We start from the raw sequence: 23,757 nt of genomic DNA on the forward strand, positions 1-23,757 counted from the left end.
TGATCATCCCTGATGTCCAGCAGCACCTTGTGTTGTTCTTGGTGGAGGAATGGAACCTGACGGAGTTTGCATGGCGGTGGTCTTCTTCCTCCCGGGTTTCGGCACCAGTGTGGTAAAGTTCAGGGTAGGGCAAGGAAGAAGACAGGGGTCAGCCTACTGGTCTGCATTGACACCATTAAATGAGAACTGAACTGACCCGGCTATATATATATAAATCAACCTTTTTACCAAAAAATTAACCATCACTGACCTTACTTAAGCTGGACTATGACACTATTTTCTTCTAGATCTGAACAAACGTTGTTGCATTATTTTCCTGTTATCACTGTAAAGCTGCTTTGAAACAATCTGCATTGTAAAAAGCGCTATATAAATAAAGGTGACTTGACTTGATGGTTGTGGTTTGCTAATGGCTGATCTCATGTGAGTGACAGGTTGTCCCGCCCTCGTCATCAGAGAAGAGAAGAGATGCTGCAAGATTCAAGATTTCTAGGAACATGAACTAAACACAATAATGATGTGCACAATAAATAATTTACAATAAGCTGTAATATTCCACTAAAAAAAACAAGAATTTGATTTCATGGTGTCTTGGTTGGTGAGCAGCGGAAGCTCTGTAAGCTCCGCCCCCTCTCTAATGTTGATTTCACTTCTCCTTGATCTCCGGAGACCAGTGTTTGTTTCACTGAGGATCATCTCATCTGGACTGGGATCATGGCCTACCAATTAAAACTGGCTGAGAAACTTATTATTCTCAATGAACGGGGCCAAGGAGTTCTAGTCAGGATGAACCATATTAAAAAGGTGAGAGAAAAATAGCAATATTCACAAACCTGTGAGAAAGATGAATACTGGCAGGGCTGAATAGTGTTTGTGTGAACTTGCAGTGAATGTATGTGATTGATTGACATCAGACTGAACTGAATGAGCTGCTTTGCTTGTTGAATTGTTTGTAGAACCAACGATGCTCGAATCTCACACTGTTTAGTAATCGTCCAGTTTTGGTCTGTTTTTATCATTCAGATGGGATTTAAAATGACTTTGTATTCATTTTATTCAGAGGGCTTTTAAAAGTATATTTATTGTATTTTGACATGTTTTCAAAAGAAAGTATGTTCCCTCACAGTTCTGTAGAGAAAGAGGAAGTGCACGCAGGAAGTAAAGAGGACTTGTCAGGCCTCTCTGTAAACCACATCTTTCTCACACACACTGCATTTCCTGTCTGTCGCAGAAAGCAGTTACAAATGTTACTGTCAAAACTAATGCCGAGCTTTAGTGCAAATAAATAAATGAATAAATCCTCTGACCGACTCCTCTTAGTGCCTTTGCCTCCTCAGTGAGTCAGGCTGTAAAGGTCAAAGGTTAATCAGACCTCTAGGTGAGGTGAAAATCAATATTTATCTCTGCTTGACATCCACAGTGAAATGTGCACTTAAGAATCTTCAGAATGTCTGACAGAAAGGCTTGAAAGAGACTTGAAATATTTGATTTATGTTAAATCCATCCAATTGTTTATTGTTCATGACTACAATTAGTATGCAATTCACGGGTTTGTCTCCCAAAAAGTGTAAATATTGAACCTTGGGGAGTGGCTACTGTAGCATACTGAGAGATTGGGGCGTGGCTACTGTAGCAGGCTGAGAGTTTGGGGAGTGGCTACTGTAGCAGGTGGAGAGTTTGGGGCGTGGCTACTGTAGCAGGCTGAGAGTTTGGGGCGTGGCTACTGTAGCAGGCTGAGAGTTTGGGGAGTGGCTACTGTAGCAGGCTGAGAGTTTGGGGAGTGGCTACTGTAGCAGGCTGAGAGTTTGGGGAGTGGCTACTGTAGCGGACTGAGAGTTTGGGGAGTGGCTACTGTAGCAGACTGAGAGTTTGGGGAGTGGCTACTGTAGCAGGCTGAGAGTTTGGGGCGTGGCTACTGTAGCAGGCTGAGAGTTTGGGGAGTGGCTACTGTAGCAGATGGAGAGTTTGGGGAGTGGCTACTGTAGCAGGTGGAGAGTTTGGGGAGTGGCTACTGTAGCAGGCTGAGAGTTTGGGGAGTGGCTACTGTAGCAGGCTGAGAGTTTGGGGAGTGGCTACTGTAGCAGGTGGAGAGTTTGGGGAGTGGCTACTGTAGCAGACTGAGAGTTTGGGGAGTGGCTACTGTAGCAGACTGAGAGTTTGGGGAGTGGCTACTGTAGCAGGCTGAGAGTTTGGGGCGTGGCTACTGTAGCAGGTGGAGAGTTTGGGGCGTGGCTACTGTAGCAGGCTGAGAGTTTGGGGAGTGGCTACTGTAGCAGACTGAGAGTTTGGGGAGTGGCTACTGTAGCAGACTGAGAGTTTGGGAAGTGGCTACTGTAGCAGGCTGAGAGTTTGGGGCGTGGCTACTGTAGCAGGTGGAGAGTTTGGGGAGTGGCTACTGTAGCAGACTGAGAGTTTGGGGAGTGGCTACTGTAGCAGACTGAGAGTTTGGGGAGTGGCTACTGTAGCAGATGGAGAGTTTGGGGAGTGGCTACTGTAGCAGGTGGAGAGTTTGGGGAGTGGCTACTGTAGCAGATGGAGAGTTTGGGGAGTGGCTACTGTAGCAGGTGGAGAGTTTGGGGAGTGGCTACTGTAGCAGATGGAAAGTTTGGGGAGTGGCTACTGTAGCAGGTGGAGAGTTTGGGGAGTGGCTACTGTAGCAGGTGGAGAGTTTGGGGAGTGGCTACTGTAGCGGATGGAGAGTTTGGGGAGTGGCTACTGTAGCAGGTGGAGAGTTTGGGGAGTGGCTACTGTAGCAGATGGAGAGTTTGGGGAGTGGCTACTGTAGCAGGTGGAGAGTTTGGGGAGTGGCTACTGTAGCAGATGGAGAGTTTGGGGAGTGGCTACTGTAGCAGGTGGAGAGTTGGGGGAGTGGCTACTGTAGCAGCTGGAGAGTTTGGGGAGTGGCTACTGTAGCAGGTGGAGAGTTGGGGGAGTGTCTACTGTAGCAGGTGGAGAGTTGGGGGAGTGTCTACTGTAGCAGGTGGAGAGTTTGGGGAGTGTCTACTGTAGCAGGTGGAGAGTTGGGGGAGTGGCTACTGTAGCAGGTGGAGAGTTTGGGGAGTGGCTACTGTAGCAGGTGGAGAGTTGGGGGAGTGTCTACTGTAGCAGGTGGAGAGTTTGGGGAGTGGCTACTGTAGCAGGCTGAGAGTTTGGGGAGTGGCTACTGTAGCAGGCTGAGAGTTTGGGGAGTGGCTACTGTAGCAGGTGGAGAGTTGGGGGAGTGTCTACTGTAGCAGGTGGAGAGTTTGGGGAGTGGCTACTGTAGCAGGCTGAGAGTTTGGGGAGTGGCTACTGTAGCAGATGGAGAGTTTGGGGAGTGGCTACTGTAGCAGACTGAGAGTTTGGGGAGTGGCTACTGTAGCAGGTGGAGAGTTTGGGGAGTGGCTACTGTAGCAGATGGAGAGTTTGGGGAGTGGCTACTGTAGCAGACTGAGAGTTTGGGGAGTGGCTACTGTAGCAGGTGGAGAGTTGGGGGAGTGTCTACTGTAGCAGGTGGAGAGTTTGGGGAGTGGCTACTGTAGCTGGTGGAGAGTTTGGGGAGTGGCTACTGTAGCAGATGGAGAGTTTGGGGAGTGGCTACTGTAGCAGACTGAGAGTTTGGGGAGTGGCTACTGTAGCAGGCTGAGAGTTTGGGGAGTGGCTACTGTAGCAGGTGGAGAGTTGGGGGAGTGGCTACTGTAGCAGGCTGAGAGTTTGGGGAGTGGCTACTGTAGCAGATGGAGAGTTTGGGGCTGATCATTCATCATGGACAAGAATGGAGAAATGTCTGTTTAATGTGATTTTGGATTCTGTGTCTTGGCTAATGTATATGCTTTTCCAGGTATGCACAGACCCAAAGCGAAGACCATCATACTTCACTGATAAAAGCATGGAGTCTGCCACCAAATACATCAACAGAAAATTCCCCAACATTGACTTCAGGGGTGGCAGTGTGAGTATTGACAGACACCCTGATTCTTTGCTCAAATAATTATTTGGGATATTTTGATAGTCCACTTTATACATTCAACTTTGTCAACTAACTCTCATGTAAGTATTAGAAGAGTATTACTCAGGTTTGGGTTAGAATAAGTGGACATGTAGTTATAAAGTTACTGATAGTCAGTATGATGTCTGTTGAGGAGCATCACAACAAAGAGTTAGCGGATATTAAACAGACAGTCTACTAATACTCTAATGAGAGTTATTTGGCATGTAGTTGCTATAACTTAGAGTTAGTAGAATGTATAAAGTGGACTATTGAAGTAAAGTGTTAGCACTCATCTTCTTCCTCCATCCCACCGTGTTTCTGCAGCAACATCTGAGCAGCATACAGAAGCAGAAGTCGGTCGTTCTGGAGGGCCTGCACAGTTTCTACGAGTCCTTCATCGACATCATGGAGTTCAGGGTAAGAGTGTCAGCTGATCTCTGTCAAGGTCATTAGTGGTCATCTTGGTCATATTACTGGCTGTAGTCAACTCTTGAAAGTGGTTTTATTTTTGCACAGGCTTTTTTAAAATGTACTTACTCCCAAACATTTGATTTAGTTACTTTAAATACATTGGACACATCCACTGGATACACAGTCATTTAAGTTTGTCTGTTTTTTTTCACTTGCAAAAAAGACAAAGTAAAAAAAAAAAAAAAAAAAAACTTTTTATGAAACATTGGAATATGACATCAAATAAGTGTTGGAATCAGGAGTCATTCAGTAAATCTTTCAGTATTTAGTAATAAAACTGATGATATTATCCTATTCCTGTTTTAGTGTCAGTATTTTTCATTCATTTATACATGTTTTGTCTTTAGGATCATGTTTATGAGTTGCTCAACTCAATAGATGCCTGCCAGTGCTACTTTAACATCGTAAGTATGACTCTTGAAGAGAATATAGAATTCATAAGGCAGATATTAATCTGTGCTCATAAATGCTTTCAGACCATAAATACTGACTTCACCAAGAACTACCTGGACCTCATCGTCACCTACGCCTCAGTCATTTTCATGTTGTCCCGCATCGATGACAAGAAGCTGATTGTGGGAATGTATAATAGTGCATATGAGCTGTCCAATGGAAACAGGTAACATGATCATGTGACCCCGTGTTTAGACACTACGGCTGCGTCCGAAATAACATTCTTCCCTACTATGTAGGAGGCAAAAACAGTATGTGACAAAACAAGTATGTTTTACTGATCAGATTCATATGGAAGCTTGTTTTCGCCACTTGAAAAAAAAATAATTGCGAGAAAAAAAGTCAGAATTGCATGTTTATACTTTATAACACACAATTATATCATGCACTTCTAACATTATAACTCCCAATTGCGTGTTATAAAGTCAGATATGCAAGATATAAACATCAAGCGTAGCGTCAGTTCTGGTAGGTCACGTGCCGATCACCGTATATATAAGCTTCTTCAGTATTATCATTGCGTTTCAGGAGCGGATTACCCTCCTCCCTCCCCAGCTCCACCTCTCGTCAGTCAGGATCTGGCATTCTGATTCCCCTTGAATCAGAATAAATTCTCAAATGATGTTGTACTTTAAAATCTTGAATTAGTTATATTTGCATACATTCATGTTGGTTCTGTTGTGTTCACCCTGAGCGGGGTTATTGCTGCTCGGCTGCATGGATGCGCAGTTCTCGCCCAGAAAGGAACCATTCCGCCAATCCAAACTAAATGCTAATAGTCAATTGTGTTTGACGATAGTGGTACTGAAGGAAATGCAACTGTGAGATAAAACGTCGCAATTACCTTTTTAATTTTTTATTCTGTGGCGGAAACAATCTTCCATAGTTTTCCTCATGAAGACGGATGGCTGCTTCCACAACTGACAGTGCAAATGTAAAAAGGTTTATGTGTGGGTTATACTAGAAATATATAATAATATGGAGTATGATTACGCAGCGATCCCTCGTACCCTCGCCTTGGCCAGATGTTCCTCGAGTACGATCACCCCTGGAGGAAACTGTCGGAGGAGTTCGGCCCTCACACCAAGGTCAGTCACATTCACTTCCATCTCAGCACAGGCACTGGAAACAACAGCTTATTATGGTGCAAAATAATATTCTTGATTTATTATTGTAGTATCATTGAGATACTATTAAGGTTTAATAGTAGGTTTAATAATTTAACCTGTTTTAATTTTAGTATTTTTGTGGCATGTTTTTGTCACTTTTTTCATGTCTAAATAATTTCACATATTTGTTTGAATTATTTTAGTACATCTAGTTAAACTAAATTAAAATGATGCCTTGTAGGGTGTAATACCCTATGACCCTGGGTCCTTCACTGAAGATGTGTCCAAGCTGCACCTTTAAGGTGTTTCAAAATCTAGCATAAATGGCTTAGCCAGTGACTTCCAGGAAAGGCTGGATGACGACCGTGAAAGTATGGTGACAACTGGAGAGACAGTGGACAGCTCGGAGAGACGGCAACCGGTGCAGTGAAGGTTAGCACCCTGAGCTGCAGCACCCGTGAGGGGGCAGCCACACCTAGCTACAGAAAGCACTACAGAAAGATATCCCCAGGGGTGCCCGAGAGGGGGGGAGGATGAGCACCCCAAACGGACGGAATTCACGGTACTTGATTTACGCAATGGATTTTCGACGATGACAGCAACCTGCTTTTGTGGCAAGATCTGTAAGAACCTCAGAGGCTTAAAGATCCACCAGGCCAAGATGGGGTGCACAAGGAGGAAGCAAGTGGAGCAACGCACAGAGCCAGTGCTAAGCACTGATCCTGGTGAGACGGAGGAGGAGCAGGAACCGGAGTCACCCCATAGTGTCCAGAACCTCCATGCTCGCCATGCTTCACCTAGCAAACCATCAGAACACCGTCGGGTATTATGGCCCGCTGCAAACAAGGAGTCCGAGTGGCGGCAATTTGATCAGCGAATGCAGTGGATGAGTACACTAATCATCAGCATCGGTGCAGAGAGATTTGGCATCAAATTACCGAAGGCTCAGAACATCGCTAGACCAAACCGGCAGGAGATCAAGATTTGCCAGCTCAGGAAAGAGCTGAAGGCCCTAAGCCTAAGGCGTCAATATGAGAGGGCGAGTGAGGAGGAAAAGCCAGCCCTGACAGAGCTCAGGGACATCTTGAGGCAATAACTCATCTCGCTAAGACGAGCTGAGAGGCACAGGAGGAGAGGCAGAGAGAGAGCTCGCAAGCGAATGGCTTTCGTTGCAAATCCCTTTAGCTTTACTAAGCAGCTTCTGGGGCAAAAGCGGAGTGGGACCCTGCGATGCCCAGAGGAGGAGATCAATCAGCACCTCAGTGACAAATACAGTGACAGCAAGAGAGAGGAGAACCTGCCCACCTGCAAAGAGCTACCCACACCACCAGAACCCGCTTTCCAGTTTAACACCAAGGAGCCTACTTTGGCAGAGGTCAGGAACATTGTACGAGCTACACGCATCAGCGCAGCCCCAGGCCCAAGTGGAGTGCCATACAAAGTCTATAAATATTGCCCGAGACTCCTGGAGAGGCTGTGGAGACTCATCAGGGTAGTATGGCGGAGGGGGAAGGTGGCCCAGCAATGGCGTCATGCAGAGGGTGTTTGGATACCAAAGGAGGAGAATGCGAGTGACATCACGCAGTTTCGTACCATCTCTCTGCTCAGTGTGGAACGCAAAATCTTTTTCAAGATTCTTGCCAACAGGTTATCTGAGTATCTCCTGAGGAATTTCTACATTGACACCTCGGTGCAGAAGGGTGGAGTCCCAGGCATGCCGGGCTGTTTGGAACATACAGGAGTGATCACCCAGTTGATCCGGGAGGCAAGAGAAAATCGAGGAGACCTGGCAGTCCTCTGGCTTGACCTGGCCGACGCCTACGGATCAATTCCACACAAGCTGGTGACAACAGATCTGACGTTACACCACATCCCTGAGAAGATCACTGAACTCATAAGGGACTACTACAACAGTTTCAACCTGAGATTCACCTCGGGAACAGTAACATCTGCGTGGCACCGCCTAGAGAAGGGCATTATCACAGGCTGCACCATTTCAGTGGGATTGTTTGCCCTAGCAATGAGCATGCTGGTCAAGGCTGCTGAGGTGGAATGTAGGGGTCCCCTGTCCAGATCCGGCATTCGCCAACCGCCAATCCGAGCCTACATGGACGATCTGACTGTCACATCAACATCAGTGACAGGATGCAGGTGGCTCCTCCGCGGTCTGGAAAGGATCACGGCATGGGCAAGAATGATGTTCAAGCCCGCCAAGTCCAGATCCTTGGTCCTGAGAAAGGGGAGAGTGGAGGACAAATACCGCTTTTATGTGGATGGAGTCACTATTCCAACAGTGTCAGAGAAGCCCGTCAAGAGCCTAGGAAAGATCTTCGACAGCACCCTGAAGGACAAGGCAGCGGTGGAGGCAGCCCACATGGAGCTGAAGACTTGGCTATCAGCGGTGGACAAGTCCGGTCTCCCGGGAAAGTTCAAGGCATGGATATACCAGCATGGTATCCTGCCAAGACTCTTGTGGCCGCTACTGATTTATGAAGTCCCAGTATCCATTGTGGAGGGCTTTGAACGTAATATCAGCCTATATCTGCGTAGATGGCTGGGTCTGCCGAAGAGCCTGAGCAGCATTGCTCTGTATGGGCATAGCAACAAGTTGCAGCTTCCTTTTACTGGCCTGACTGAGGAGTTCAAAGTCACCAGAGCCAGGGAGGTGCTGCTTTACAGAGACTCTGCTGACACCAGAGTCTCTTCTGCCGGTATCAAGGTCAGAACTGGGAGGAAATGGCAAGCGCAAGAGGCAGTCGAAAAGGCAGAAGCGAGGCTGAGACATAGTGTCTTAGTTGGCGCTGTGGCAGTGGGAAGAGCGGGTCTAGGTAGCCACATAAAACCACGCTACGACAAAGCCCAAGGACGAGAGAGACACCAGATTGTGCAGGGAGAGATTTGTGCTGAGGTGGAGAAGGATCGCCTAAGTAGGACCGTGGCAATGCGCCAGCAAGGAGCCTGGACCAATTGGAATCATGCAGCCGCCCGGAAGATTACCTGGACAGAACTATGGAAGTCAGAACCCGCAAGACTTAAGTTCTTGATCCAGTCGGTGTATGATGTCCTCCCAAGTCCATCTAACCTTCACAACTGGGGCCTAGCAGAAACACCAACATGCCCTCTGTGTCCGGCTCGTGGTTCCCTGGAGCACATCCTGAGTTGCTGCTCTGAAGCACTAGGACAGGGGAGGTACACGTGGCGCCATAACCAGGTGCTGAAGGTAGTAGCGGACACCATCTGCACCGCAATCCGGGAGTCTAAATATCAAGTCCCAGTGAGGCACAATATCTCCTTTGTATGGGCAGGGGAGAAACCTCAGGGAGAACGTAAGGCCTCAACAGGACTGCTAGCCTCGGCCCGAGACTGGCAGTTGCATTCGGACCTTGGGAGGCAGTTAAAGTTCCCAGAGCACATTGCAAGGGCGTCACTGAGGCCAGATCTGGTTTTAACATCTGATTCAACAAAGCAAGTTGTGCTAGTGGAGCTTACTGTCCCCTGGGAGGACAGGATGGAGGAGGCTTTCGAAAGGAAGAAGGCCAAATATCTCGAGCTGGTTGAGGCATGCAGAGGGAGTAGATGGAGGGCCCGCTTTGAACCGATAGAAGTGGGATGCAGGGGCTTTCTAAGTCAATCTGTGCATCGGGCATTCGGGCTCCTTGGTATCAGAGGGTTGCGTGAAAGAAGAGCCACTAAAAACATCAGTGAGGCCGCAGAAAAAGCCTCTAGGTGGTTGTGGATCAAAAGGGGAGAAATATGGAGTAGCGCGTTGCTTGGACACAAACCGGGGCCTGATCAACCCCGGTTGGGTCGCCCAGATGAGAGTGTCTGAAGATCAAAGACCCGAAACACCCTATGACCCTGGGTCCTTCACTGAAGATGTGTCCAAGCTGCACCTTTAAGGTGTTTCAAAATCAAAATCTTGTGAATCAATTTATCGCAATACAAAAATGCAACAATTTGTATCGGTGTTATTGACAATATATATTGTGTATAGATCACCCAAAATAAACATTACTGTGTGAGAAAAAATTAACATTTTCAGAGTTTTAGTGTCAGAACTACATTAAACTGCTATATATAATGTTGAATACAATGTATAATAATGCAGTGGGGGAATATGTGTGTGTCTTGATAATGCCAGATGTCTGATGTTACCAGTAAAAGTGGCCGACATTATTTTAATATATCTAGTCAGTGACAGTGAAAGCATATTCGTCTACAATAATTCTATATTTTCATCTTCAGAATCATGAATATTGTTATTCTGGAGTCTCTATTGTCCTGTGCTTTGGGTTTCAGCACCACGTCCATCCTATTCATTTACACACACAATATAATACAAAATTTAGCATTTTAATTGTAATTTTTATTAACCTTTTATCATATGTCTTGGAGTATCATTATAATATGGTATCGTGAGTTCAGTATCGTGACGTATGGAATCGTGACATGAGGGTATAGTTACACCCCTAGTGCCTAAGACTGTACCAATAGTTGATTCTCGTTTTTGTTGCGTACGGCCCAGTTCAGCTTGAATCCTGTATGGATACCTTAAATACAGTCATTAATAAATGATTGACTGTGGGATGTATAAGTCATGTGTGTGTGTGTGTGTGTGTGTGTGTGTGTGTGTGTGTGTGTGTGTGTGTGTGTGTGTGTGTGTGTGTGTGTGTGTGTGTGTGTGTGTGTGTGTGTGTTGTTGTCAGTCTGTGACGGAGGCTCTTCTCTCGCTAACCCTGGTGTATCCGCGGAGGAATCTGACCGCTGACCAGTGTCGAGGCGCTCAGCTCCTGTCTCTGCTGGCCTCACCCACCGCCATGCTGAGCCCCATCTGCTGCGACACCGTACGTATATACACATCTGTACACATCTGCCCATCATGCATCAGCTTCACATCTGTACACATCTGCCCATACACATACATCAGCTTCACATCTGTACACATCTGCCCATCATGCATCAGCTTCACATCTGTGCACATCTGCCCATACTCATACATCAGCTTCACATCTGTGCACATCTGCCCATACACATACATCAGCTTCACATCTGTGCACATCTGCCCATACTCATACATCAGCTTCACATCTGTACTCATTAACCCATCATGCATCAGCTTCACATCTGTGCACATCTGCCCATCATACATCAGCTTCACATCTGTGCACATCTGCCCATACTCATACATCAGCTTCACATCTGTGCACATCTGCCCATCATGCATCAGCTTCACATCTGTGCACATCTGCCCATCATACATCAGCTTCACATCTGTGCACATCTGCCCATCATACATCAGTAAACGCATGCATCAGTGTGAATGAAGGACTAACACTGAACATTGTTTATAGATGGCTTGTGAGTATCTGTCCATGGAGGTGATGGAGCGCTGGATCCTCAGTGAGTGACATGCTGCTTCTCACACTCTCTCAACACCATCTTACACTCTTTCCTCCACACAACTCTTCATGTGAGGGCCAGTGCTCAGACGACCCTGTGTGTCCCTTCATCTGTGGCTCCAGCATTTCTTAGAGCAGTGGATAAATGCACACATCAACATCACTAGATACAGTAAATCATCCCAATGTAATATTTGCAGTTAATAACCCAAGACTGCTGCTCTATGTCAGTGGTTGTATGTCAACTTTTTGTATTTGAGCTGGAATGGATTGCAATCCGTACGAAAAGCAGCGAAATAGTGGAGAGCATATCCTTCCCATTATAATACAGTATATTTAATGTGCATTTCCCTCCGCCTGAGGCTTGTTCATCTCACTTCTGCTGTGAACGGGCCTTTACATTTACATACACTTATAATGACAAACAAGCGAACCCAGCCCAGCTGAACAAAAATAACGCAAAAGTAATGTACCGCATTCATTTTCATAAAAAGTAACTAAGTAATGCAATTAGTTAGTTTTGGGGGAGTAGTGCAATTTTGTAATGCATTACCTTTAAAACTAACTTTCCCCAACACTGGTCATGGAACATCATATAAATGTTGCTACTTGTTTCAGAACATTTAGAGAACATTCAAGAGTAAAGTTCCCATAATGTTTGATGAAATGGACTTAAAATGGGATGTTTTGAACATTCAGAGAACAGTTCGTAACTGACAAGCGTTCTTGGAAGATGTTTTTGTCTGCTGGTTATGATGTTTATACGCTGGTGTTGTTGTTGTGTTGTTGTGTTGTGTTCTTCAGTAGGGGGTTGTGTTGATGTGTTGATGTGTTGTGTTCTTCAGTCGGGGGTTGTGTTGATGTGTTGATGTGTTGTTGTGTTGTTGTGTTCTTCAGTCGGGTGATGTGTTGATGTGTTGTTGTGTTGTGTTCTTCAGTCGGGGGTTGTGTTGATGTGTTGATGTGTTGTTGTGTTCTTCAGTCGGGTGATGTGTTGATGTGTTGATGTGTTGTTGTGTTGTTGTGTTCTTCAGTCGGGGGTTGTGTTGATGTGTTGATGTGTTGTTGTGTTCTTCAGTCGGGTGATGTGTTGATGTGTTGTTGTGTTGTGTTCTTCAGTCGGGGGTTGTGTTGATGTGTTGTTGTGTCGTGTTCTTCAGTCGGGGGTTGTGTTGATGTGTTGTTGTGTTGTTGTGTTGTGTTGGGGGTTGTGTTGTTGTGTTGTTGTGTTCTTCAGTCGGGGTTGTGTTGATGTGTTGTTGTGTTGTTGTGTTCTTCAGTCGGATGATGTGTTGATGTGTTGTTGTGTTGTTGTGTTCTTCAGTCGGGGGTTGTGTTGATGTGTTGTTGTGTTGTTGTGTTCTTCAGTCAGGGTTGTGTTGATGTGTTGTTGTGTTGTTGTGTTCTTCAGTCGGGTGATGTGTTGATGTGTTGTTGTGTTGTGTTCTTCAGTCGGGTGATGTGTTGATGTGTTGTTGTGTTGTTGTGTTCTTCAGTCGGGGGTTGTGTTGATGTGTTGTTGTGTTCTTCAGTCAGGGTTGTGTTGATGTGTTGTTGTGTTGTTGTGTTCTTCAGTCGGGTGATGTGTTGATGTGTTGATGTGTTGTTGTGTTGTTGTGTTGTGTTGGGGGTTGTGTTGATGTGTTGTTGTGTTGTGTTCTTCAGTCGGGTGGTGTGTTGATGTGTTGTTGTGTTCTTCAGTCGGGGGTTATGTTGATGTGTTGTTGTGTTGTGTTCTTCAGTAGGGGGTTGTGTTGATGTGTTGTTGTGTTGTTGTGTTCTTCAGTCGGGGTTGTGTTGATGTGTTGTTTTGTTGTTGTGTTCTTCAGTCGGGGTTGTGTTGATGTGTTGTTGTGTTGTTGTGTTCTTCAGTCGGGGTTGTGTTGATGTGTTGTTTTGTTGTTGTGTTCTTCAGTCGGGGTTGTGTTGATGTGTTGTTGTGTTGTGTTCTTCAGTCAGGGTTGTGTTGATGTGTTGTTGTGTTGTTGTGTTCTTCAGTCGGGTGATGTGTTGATGTGTTGTTGTGTTGTTGTGTTCTTCAGTCGGGTGATGTGTTGATGTGTCGTTGTGTTGTGTTCTTCAGTCGGGTGATGTGTTGATGTGTTGTTGTGTTGTTGTGTTCTTCAGTCGGGGGTTGTGTTGATGTGTTGTTGTGTTGTGTTCTTCAGTCGGGTGATGTGTTGATGTGTTGTTGTGTTGTTGTGTTCTTCAGTCGGGGTTGTGTTGATGTGTTGTTGTGTTGTTGTGTTCTTCAGTCGGGGGTTGTGTTGATGTGTTGTTGTGTTGTTGTGTTCTTCAGTCGGGGGTTGTGTTGATGTGTTGTTGTGTCGTGTTCTTCAGTCGGGGGTTGTGTTGATGTGTTGTTGTGTTGTTGTGTTGTGTTGGGGGTTGTGTTGTTGTGTTGTTGTGTTCTTCAGTCGGGGTTGTGTTGATGTGTTGTTGTGTTGTTGTGTTCTTCAGTCGGATGATGTGTTGATGTGTTGTTGTGTTGTTGTGTTCTTCAGTCGGGGGTTGTGTTGATGTGTTGTTGTGTTGTTGTGTTCTTCAGTCAGGGTTGTGTTGATGTGTTGTTGTGTTGTTGTGTTCTTCAGTCGGGTGATGTGTTGATGTGTTGTTGTGTTGTGTTCTTCAGTCGGGTGATGTGTTGATGTGTTGTTGTGTTGTTGTGTTCTTCAGTCGGGGGTTGTGTTGATGTGTTTTTGTGTTCTTCAGTCAGGGTTGTGTTGATGTGTTGTTGTGTTGTTGTGTTCTTCAGTCGGGTGATGTGTTGATGTGTTGATGTGTTGTTGTGTTGTTGTGTTGTGTTGTGTTGGGGGTTGTGTTGATGTGTTGTTGTGTTGTGTTCTTCAGTCGGGTGGTGTGTTGATGTGTTGTTGTGTTCTTCAGTCGGGGGTTATGTTGATGTGTTGTTGTGTTGTGTTCTTCAGTAGGGGGTTGTGTTGATGTGTTGTTGTGTTGTTGTGTTCTTCAGTCGGGGTTGTGTTGATGTGTTGTTTTGTTGTTGTGTTCTTCAGTCGGGGTTGTGTTGATGTGTTGTTGTGTTGTTGTGTTCTTCAGTCGGGGTTGTGTTGATGTGTTGTTTTGTTGTTGTGTTCTTCAGTCGGGGTTGTGTTGATGTGTTGTTGTGTTGTGTTCTTCAGTCAGGGTTGTGTTGATGTGTTGTTGTGTTGTTGTGTTCTTCAGTCGGGTGATGTGTTGATGTGTTGTTGTGTTGTTGTGTTCTTCAGTCGGGTGATGTGTTGATGTGTCGTTGTGTTGTGTTCTTCAGTCGGGTGATGTGTTGATGTGTTGTTGTGTTGTTGTGTTCTTCAGTCGGGGGTTGTGTTGATGTGTTGTTGTGTTGTGTTCTTCAGTCGGGTGATGTGTTGATGTGTTGTTGTGTTGTTGTGTTCTTCAGTCGGGGTTGTGTTGATGTGTTGTTGTGTTGTTGTGTTCTTCAGTCGGGGGTTGTGTTGATGTGTTGTTGTGTTGTTGTGTTCTTCAGTCGGGTGATGTGTTGATGTGTTGTTGTGTTGTTGTGTTCTTCAGTCGGGGTTGTGTTGATGTGTTGTTGTGTTCTTCAGTCGGGGGTTGTGTTGATGTGTTGTTGTGTTGTTGTGTTCTTCAGTCGGGTGATGTGTTGATGTGTTGTTGTGTTGTGTTCTTCAGTCGGGTGATGTGTTGATGTGTTGTTGTGTTGTTGTGTTCTTCAGTCGGGGGTTGTGTTGATGTGTTGTTGTGTTCTTCAGTCGGTTGATGTGTTGATGTGTTGTTGTGTTGTGTTTGGGGTTGTGTTGATGTGTTGTGTTGTGTTCTTCAGTCGGGTGATGTGTTGATGTGTTGTTGTGTTGTTGTGTTGTGTTGGGGGTTGTGTTGATGTGTTGTTGTGTTGTGTTCTTCAGTCGGGTGGTGTTGATGTGTTGTTGTTGTGTTGTGTTCTTCAGTCAGGGTTGTGTTGATGTGTTGTTGTGTTGTTGTGTTGTTGTGTTGTGTTCTTCAGTCAGGGTTGTGTTGATGTGTTGTTGTGTTGTTGTGTTCTTCAGTCGGGTGATGTGTTGATGTGTTGTTGTGTTGTGTTCTTCAGTCGGGTGATGTGTTGATGTGTTGTTGTGTTGTTGTGTTGTGTTGGGGGTTGTGTTGATGTGTTGTTGTGTTGTGTTCTTCAGTCGGGTGATGTGTTGATGTGTTGTTGTGTTGTGTTCTTCAGTCGGGTGATGTGTTGATGTGTTGTTGTGTTGTGTTGGGGGTTGTGTTGATGTGTTGTTGTGTTGTGTTCTTCAGTCGGGTGGTGTGTTGATGTGTTGTTGTGTTCTTCAGTCGGGGGTTGTGTTGATGTGTTGTTGTGTTGTGTTCTTCAGTCGAGGGTTGTGTTGATGTGTTGTTGTGTTCTTCAGTCGGGGGTTATGTTGATGTGTTGTTGTGTTGTGTTCTTCAGTAGGGGGTTGTGTTGATGTGTTGTTGTGTTGTTGTGTTCTTCAGTCGGGGTTGTGTTGATGTGTTGTTTTGTTGTTGTGTTCTTCAGTCGGGGTTGTGTTGATGTGTTGTTGTGTTGTTGTGTTCTTCAGTCGGGGTTGTGTTGATGTGTTGTTTTGTTGTTGTGTTCTTCAGTCGGGGTTGTGTTGATGTGTTGTTGTGTTGTGTTCTTCAGTCAGGGTTGTGTTGATGTGTTGTTGTGTTGTTGTGTTCTTCAGTCGGGTGATGTGTTGATGTGTTGTTGTGTTGTTGTGTTCTTCAGTCGGGTGATGTGTTGATGTGTCGTTGTGTTGTGTTCTTCAGTCGGGTGATGTGTTGATGTGTTGTTGTGTTGTTGTGTTCTTCAGTCGGGGGTTGTGTTGATGTGTTGTTGTGTTGTGTTCTTCAGTCGGGTGATGTGTTGATGTGTTGTTGTGTTGTTGTGTTCTTCAGTCGGGGTTGTGTTGATGTGTTGTTGTGTTGTTGTGTTCTTCAGTCGGGGGTTGTGTTGATGTGTTGTTGTGTTGTTGTGTTCTTCAGTGGGGTGATGTGTTGATGTGTTGTTGTGTTGTTGTGTTCTTCAGTCGGGGTTGTGTTGATGTGTTGTTGTGTTGTTGTGTTCTTCAGTCGGGGGTTGTGTTGATGTGTTGTTGTGTTGTTGTGTTCTTCAGTCGGGTGATGTGTTGATGTGTTGTTGTGTTGTGTTCTTCAGTCGGGTGATGTGTTGATGTGTTGTTGTGTTGTTGTGTTCTTCAGTCGGGGGTTGTGTTGATGTGTTGTTGTGTTCTTCAGTCGGGTGATGTGTTGATGTGTTGTTGTGTTGTGTTTGGGGTTGTGTTGATGTGTTGTGTTGTGTTCTTCAGTCGGGTGATGTGTTGATGTGTTGTTGTGTTGTTGTGTTGTGTTGGGGGTTGTGTTGATGTGTTGTTGTGTTGTGTTCTTCAGTCGGGTGGTGTTGATGTGTTGTTGTTGTGTTGTGTTCTTCAGTCAGGGTTGTGTTGATGTGTTGTTGTGTTGTTGTGTTGTGTTCTTCAGTCAGGGTTGTGTTGATGTGTTGTTGTGTTGTTGTGTTCTTCAGTCGGGTGATGTGTTGATGTGTTGTTGTGTTGTGTTCTTCAGTCGGGTGATGTGTTGATGTGTTGTTGTGTTGTTGTGTTGTGTTGGGGGTTGTGTTGATGTGTTGTTGTGTTGTGTTCTTCAGTCGGGTGATGTGTTGATGTGTTGTTGTGTTGTGTTCTTCAGTCGGGTGATGTGTTGATGTGTTGTTGTGTTGTGTTGGGGGTTGTGTTGATGTGTTGTTGTGTTGTGTTCTTCAGTCGGGTGGTGTGTTGATGTGTTGTTGTGTTCTTCAGTCGGGGGTTGTGTTGATGTGTTGTTGTGTTGTGTTCTTCAGTCGAGGGTTGTGTTGATGTGTTGTTGTGTTCTTCAGTCGGGTGATGTGTTGATGTGTTGTTGTGTTGTGTTCTTCAGTCGGGTGATGTGTTGATGTGTTGTTGTGTTCTTCAGTCGGGTGATGTGTTGATGTGTTGTTGTTGTGTTGTGTTCTTCAGTCGGGTGATGTGTTGATGTGTTGTTGTGTTGTGTTCTTCAGTCGGGGGTTGTGTTGATGTGTTGATGTGTTGTTGTGTTGTTGTGTTGTGTTGGGGGTTGTGTTGATGTGTTGTTGTGTTGTTGTGTTCTTCAGTCGGGTGATGTGTTGATGTGTTGTTGTTGTGTTGTGTTCTTCAGTCGGGTGATGTGTTGATGTGTTGTTGTGTTGTGTTCTTCAGTCGGGGGTTGTGTTGATGTGTTGATGTGTTGATGTGTTGTTGTGTTGTTGGGGGTTGTGTTGATGTGTTGTTGTGTTGTTGTGTTCTTCAGTCGGGTGATGTGTTGATGTGTTGTTGTGTTGTGTTCTTCAGTCGGGGGTTGTGTTGATGTGTTGATGTGTTGATGTGTTGTTGTGTTGTTGTGTTGTGTTGGGGGTTGTGTTGATGTGTTGTTGTGTTGTGTTCTTCAGTCGGGTTTCTGCTGTGCCACGGGAGTCTGAACAGTAACGCTGCTTCTCAGAGCTTGTGGAAGATGGCTCTTCGCAGTGGCCTGTACATCACAGTCGTCAGAGACGAGGTGCTGCACATACACAAGCTCTCCGAGGAACTCTTCGACAGTCTCAAAGGGTAACACACACACTTCAGTCTCAAAGGGTAACACACACACTTCAGTCTCAAAGGGTAACACACACACTTCAGTCTCAAAGAGTAACACACACTGCAGTCTCAAAGGGTAACACACACTCCAGTCTCAAAGGGTAACACACACTCCAGTCTCAAAGGGTAACACACACTCCAGGGTAACACACACTCCAGTCTCAAAGAGTAACACACACTGCAGTCTCAAAGGGTAACACACACACTCTAGTCTCAAAGGGTAACACACACTCCAGTCTCAAAGGGTAACACACACTCCAGGGTAACACACACTCCAGTCTCAAAGAGTAACACACACTGCAGTCTCAAAGGGTAACACACACACTCTAGTCTCAAAGGGTAACACACACTCCAGTCTCAAAGGGTAACACACACTCCAGGGTAACACACACTCCAGTCTCAAAGAGTAACACACACTGCAGTCTCAAAGGGTAACACACACACTTCAGTCTCAAAGGGTAACACACACACTGCAGTCTCAAAGAGTAACACACACTGCAGTCTCAAAGGGTAACACACACTCCAGTCTCAAAGAGTAACACACTGCAGTCTCAAAGGGTAACACACACACTCTAGTCTCAAAGGGTAACACACACTCCAGTCTCAAAGGGTAACACACACTCCAGGGTAACACACACGCCAGTCTCAAAGAGTAACACACACTGCAGTCTCAAAGGGTAACACACACTCCAGTCTCAAAGAGTAACACACTCCAGTCTCAAAGGGTAACACACACACTCTAGTCTCAAAGGGTAACACACACTCCAGTCTCAAAGGGTAACACACACTCCAGGGTAACACACACTCCAGTCTCAAAGGGTAACACACACTCCAGTCTCAAAGGGTAACACACACTTCAGTCTCAAAGGGTAACACACACTCCAGTCTCAAAGGGTAACACACACTCCAGTCTCAAAGGGTAACACACACTTCAGTCTCAAAGGGTAACACACACTCTAGTCTCAAAGGGTAACACACACTCCAGGCTCAAAGGGTAACACACACTCCAGTCTCAAAGGGTAACACACACTCCAGTCTCAAAGGGTAACACACACTCCAGTCTCAAAGGGTAACACACACTCCAGTCTCAAAGGGTAACACACACTCCAGTCGCAAAGGGTAACACACACTCCAGTCTCAAAGGGTAACACACACTCCAGTCTCAAAGGGTAACACACACTCCAGTCTCAAAGGGTAACACACACTCCAGTCTCAAAGGGTAACACACACTTCAGTCTCAAAGGGTAACACACACACTCTAGTCTCAAAGGGTAACACACACACTCTAGTCTCAAAGGGTAACACACACTCCAGTCTCAAAGGGTAACACACACACTCTAGTCTCAAAGGGTAACACACACACTCTAGTCTCAAAGGGTAACACACACTCCAGTCTCAAAGTTTAACACACACTCCAGTCTCAAAGGGTAACACACACACTCCAGTCTCAAAGGGTAACACACACACTCTAGTCTCAAAGGGTAACACACACACTTCAGTCTCAAAGGGTAACACACACTTCAGTCTTAAAGGGTAACACACACTCCAGTCTCAAAGGGTAACACACACTCCAGTCTCAAAGGGTAACACACACTCCAGTCTCAAAGGGTAACACACACTCCAGTCTCAAAGGGTAACACACACACTCTAGTCTCAAAGGGTAACACACACACTCTAGTCTCAAAGGGTAACACACACACTTCAGTCTCAAAGGGTAACACACACTTCAGTCTCAAAGGGTAACACACACTCTAGTCTCAAAGGGTAACACACACTCTAGTCTCAAAGGGTAACACACACTCCAGTCTCAAAGGGTAACACACACTTCAGTCTCAAAGGGTAACACACACTCTAGTCTCAAAGGGTAACACACACTCCAGTCTCAAAGGGTAACACACACTTCAGTCTCAAAGGGTAACACACACTCTAGTCTCAAAGGGTAACACACACTCCAGTCTCAAAGGGTAACACACACTCCAGTCTCAAAGGGTAACACACACTCTAGTCTCAAAGGGTAACACACACTCTAGTCTCAAAGGGTAACACACACTCTAGTCTCAAAGGGTAACACACACTCCAGTCTCAAAGGGTAACACACACTTCAGTCTCAAAGGGTAACACACACTCCAGTCTCAAAGGGTAACACACACTCCAGTCTCAAAGGGTAACACACACTCCAGTCTCAAAGGGTAACACACACACTCTAGTCTCAAAGGGTAACACACACACTCTAGTCTCAAAGGGTAACACACACACTTCAGTCTCAAAGGGTAACACACACTTCAGTCTCAAAGGGTAACACACACTCCAGTCTCAAAGGGTAACACACACTCCAGTCTCAAAGGGTAACACACACACTCCAGTCTCAAAGGGTAACACACACTCTAGTCTCAAAGGGTAACACACACACTTCAGTCTCAAAGGGTAACACACACTCTAGTCTCAAAGGGTAACACACACTTCAGTCTCAAAGGGTAACACACACACTCCAGTCTCAAAGGGTAACACACACACTCCAGTCTCAAAGGGTAACACACACACTCCAGTCTCAAAGGGTAACACACACACTCCAGTCTCAAAGGGTAACACACACTCTAGTCTCAAAGGGTAACACACACTCCAGTCTCAAAGGGTAACACACACTCCAGTCTCAAAGGGTAACACACACTTCAGTCTCAAAGGGTAACACACACTCTAGTCTCAAAGGGTAACACACACTTCAGTCTCAAAGGGTAACACACACTCCAGTCTCAAAGGGTAACACACACTTCAGTCTCAAAGGGTAACACACACTCCAGTCTCAAAGGGTAACACACACTCCAGTCTCAAAGGGTAACACACACTCCAGTCTCAAAGGGTAACACACACACTCTAGTCTCAAAGGGTAACACACACACTCTAGTCTCAAAGGGTAACACACACTTCAGTCTCAAAGGGTAACACACACTCCAGTCTCAAAGGGTAACACACACTTCAGTCTCAAAGGGTAACACACACTCCAGTCTCAAAGGGTAACACACACTCCAGTCTCAAAGGGTAACACACACTCCAGTCTCAAAGGGTAACACACACACTCTAGTCTCAAAGGGTAACACACACACTCTAGTCTCAAAGGGTAACACACACACTTCAGTCTCAAAGGGTAACACACACTTCAGTCTCAAAGGGTAACACACACTCTAGTCTCAAAGGGTAACACACACTCTAGTCTCAAAGGGTAACACACACTCCAGTCTCAAAGGGTAACACACACTTCAGTCTCAAAGGGTAACACACACACTCCAGTCTCAAAGGGTAACACACACTCCAGTCTCAAAGGGTAACACACACACTCTAGTCTCAAAGGGTAACACACACACTCTAGTCTCAAAGGGTAACACACACACTTCAGTCTCAAAGGGTAACACACACTTCAGTCTCAAAGGGTAACACACACTCTAGTCTCAAAGGGTAACACACACTCTAGTCTCAAAGGGTAACACACACTCCAGTCTCAAAGGGTAACACACACTTCAGTCTCAAAGGGTAACACACACTCTAGTCTCAAAGGGTAACACACACTCCAGTCTCAAAGGGTAAGACACACTCCAGTCTCAAAGGGTAACACACACTTCAGTCTCAAAGGGTAACACACACACTCTAGTCTCAAAGGGTAACACACACACTCCAGTCTCAAAGGGTAACACACACACTCCAGTCTCAAAGGGTAACACACACACTCCAGTCTCAAAGGGTAACACACACACTCCAGTCTCAAAGGGTAACACACACACTCCAGTCTCAAAGGGTAACACACACTCTAGTCTCAAAGGGTAACACACACTCCAGTCTCAAAGGGTAACACACACACTCCAGTCTCAAAGGGTAACACACTCTAGTCTCAAAGGGTAACACACACACTTCAGTCTCAAAGGGTAACACACACTCTAGTCTCAAAGGGTAACACACACTTCAGTCTCAAAGGGTAACACACACTCCAGTCTCAAAGGGTAACACACACTCCAGTCTCAAAGGGTAACACACACACTCCAGTCTCAAAGGGTAACACACACACTCCAGTCTCAAAGGGTAACACACACACTCCAGTCTCAAAGGGTAACACACTCCAGTCTCAAAGGGTAACACACACACTCCAGTCTCAAAGGGTAACACACACACTCCAGTCTCAAAGGGTAACACACACACTCCAGTCTCAAAGGGTAACACACACACTCTAGTCTCAAAGGGTAACACACACTCCAGTCTCAAAGGGTAACACACACTTCAGTCTCAAAGGGTAACACACACTCTAGTCTCAAAGGGTAACACACACTCCAGTCTCAAAGGGTAACACACACTTCAGTCTCAAAGGGTAACACACACTCCAGTCTCAAAGGGCAACACACACTCTAGTCTCAAAGGGTAACACACACTCCAGTCTCAAAGGGTAACACACACTCCAGTCTCAAAGGGTAACACACACACTCCAGTCTCAAAGGGTAACACACACTCTAGTCTCAAAGGGTAACACACATACTCCAGTCTCAAAGGGTAACACACACACTCCAGTCTCAAAGGGTAACACACACACTCCAGTCTCAAATGGCAACACACACACTCCAGTCTCAAAGGGTAACACACACACTCCAGTCTCAAAGGGTAACACACACACTCCAGTCTCAAAGGGTAACACACACTCCAGTCTCAAAGGGTAACACACACTTCAGTCTCAAAGGGTAACGCACACACTCCAGTCTCAAAGGGTAACACACACACTCCAGTCTCAAAGGGTAACACACACACTCCAGTCTCAAAGGGTAACACACACACTCCAGTCTCAAAGGGTAACACACACACTCCAGTCTCAAAGGGTAACAAACACTCTAGTCTCAAAGGGTAACACACACACTCCAGTCTCAAAGGGTAACACACACTCTAGTCTCAAAGGGTAACACACACACTCCAGTCTCAAAGGGTAACACACACACTCCAGTCTCAAAGGGTAACACACACTCTAGTCTCAAAGGGTAACACACATACTCCAGTCTCAAAGGGTAACACACACACTCCAGTCTCAAAGGGTAACACACACACTCCAGTCTCAAATGGTAACACACACACTCCAGTCTCAAAGGGTAACACACACACTCCAGTCTCAAAGGGTAACACACACACTCCAGTCTCAAAGGGTAACACACACTCCAGTCTCAAAGGGTAACACACACTTCAGTCTCAAAGGGTAACGCACACACTCCAGTCTCAAAGGGTAACACACACACTCCAGTCTCAAAGGGTAACACACACTCCAGTCTCAAAGGGTAACACACACACTCCAGTCTCAAAGGGTAACACACACACTCCAGTCTCAAAGGGTAACAAACACTCTAGTCTCAAAGGGTAACACACACACTCCAGTCTCAAAGGGTAACACACACTCTAGTCTCAAAGGGTAACACACACACTCCAGTCTCAAAGGGTAACACACACACTCCAGTCTCAAAGGGTAACACACACACTCCAGTCTCAAAGGGTAACACACACTCCAGTCTCAAAGGGTAACACACACACTCCAGTCTCAAAGGGTAACACACACACTCCAGTCTCAAAGGGTAACACACACTCTAGTCTCAAAGGGTAACACACACACTCCAGTCTCAAAGGGTAACACACACACTCCAGTCTCAAAGGGTAACACACACACTCCAGTCTCAAAGGGTAACACACACACTCCAGTCTCAAAGGGTAACACACACTCTAGT

General features: G+C 45.8%; 1 protein-coding gene across 2 annotated transcripts in view; it reads left to right on the top strand.

The window, feature by feature from the left end:
* The first annotated feature begins 648 nt into the window (after positions 1-648).
* Positions 649-23,757, top strand: part of nckap1l (NCK associated protein 1 like) — an 83,125-nt gene continuing 60,016 nt past the window's right edge. Inside the window, exons 1-9 of one of the 2 annotated variants that reach the window (XM_079597512.1) lie at positions 649-804; positions 3,821-3,931; positions 4,295-4,387; positions 4,789-4,845; positions 4,918-5,060; positions 5,892-5,982; positions 10,710-10,847; positions 11,355-11,403; positions 17,833-17,989. In XM_079597512.1, the coding sequence (XP_079453638.1) occupies positions 715-804; positions 3,821-3,931; positions 4,295-4,387; positions 4,789-4,845; positions 4,918-5,060; positions 5,892-5,982; positions 10,710-10,847; positions 11,355-11,403; positions 17,833-17,989 (929 nt within the window). In that variant the 5' untranslated portion in view covers positions 649-714. The remainder of the gene's footprint in view (positions 805-3,820; positions 3,932-4,294; positions 4,388-4,788; positions 4,846-4,917; positions 5,061-5,891; positions 5,983-10,709; positions 10,848-11,354; positions 11,404-17,832; positions 17,990-23,757) is intronic. The other variant, XR_013795889.1, reaches the window with a different exon arrangement.

This window comes from Phoxinus phoxinus, assembly GCF_949152265.1.
Source record: "Phoxinus phoxinus genome assembly, chromosome: 22".
NCBI lineage: Eukaryota > Metazoa > Chordata > Actinopteri > Cypriniformes > Leuciscidae > Phoxinus > Phoxinus phoxinus.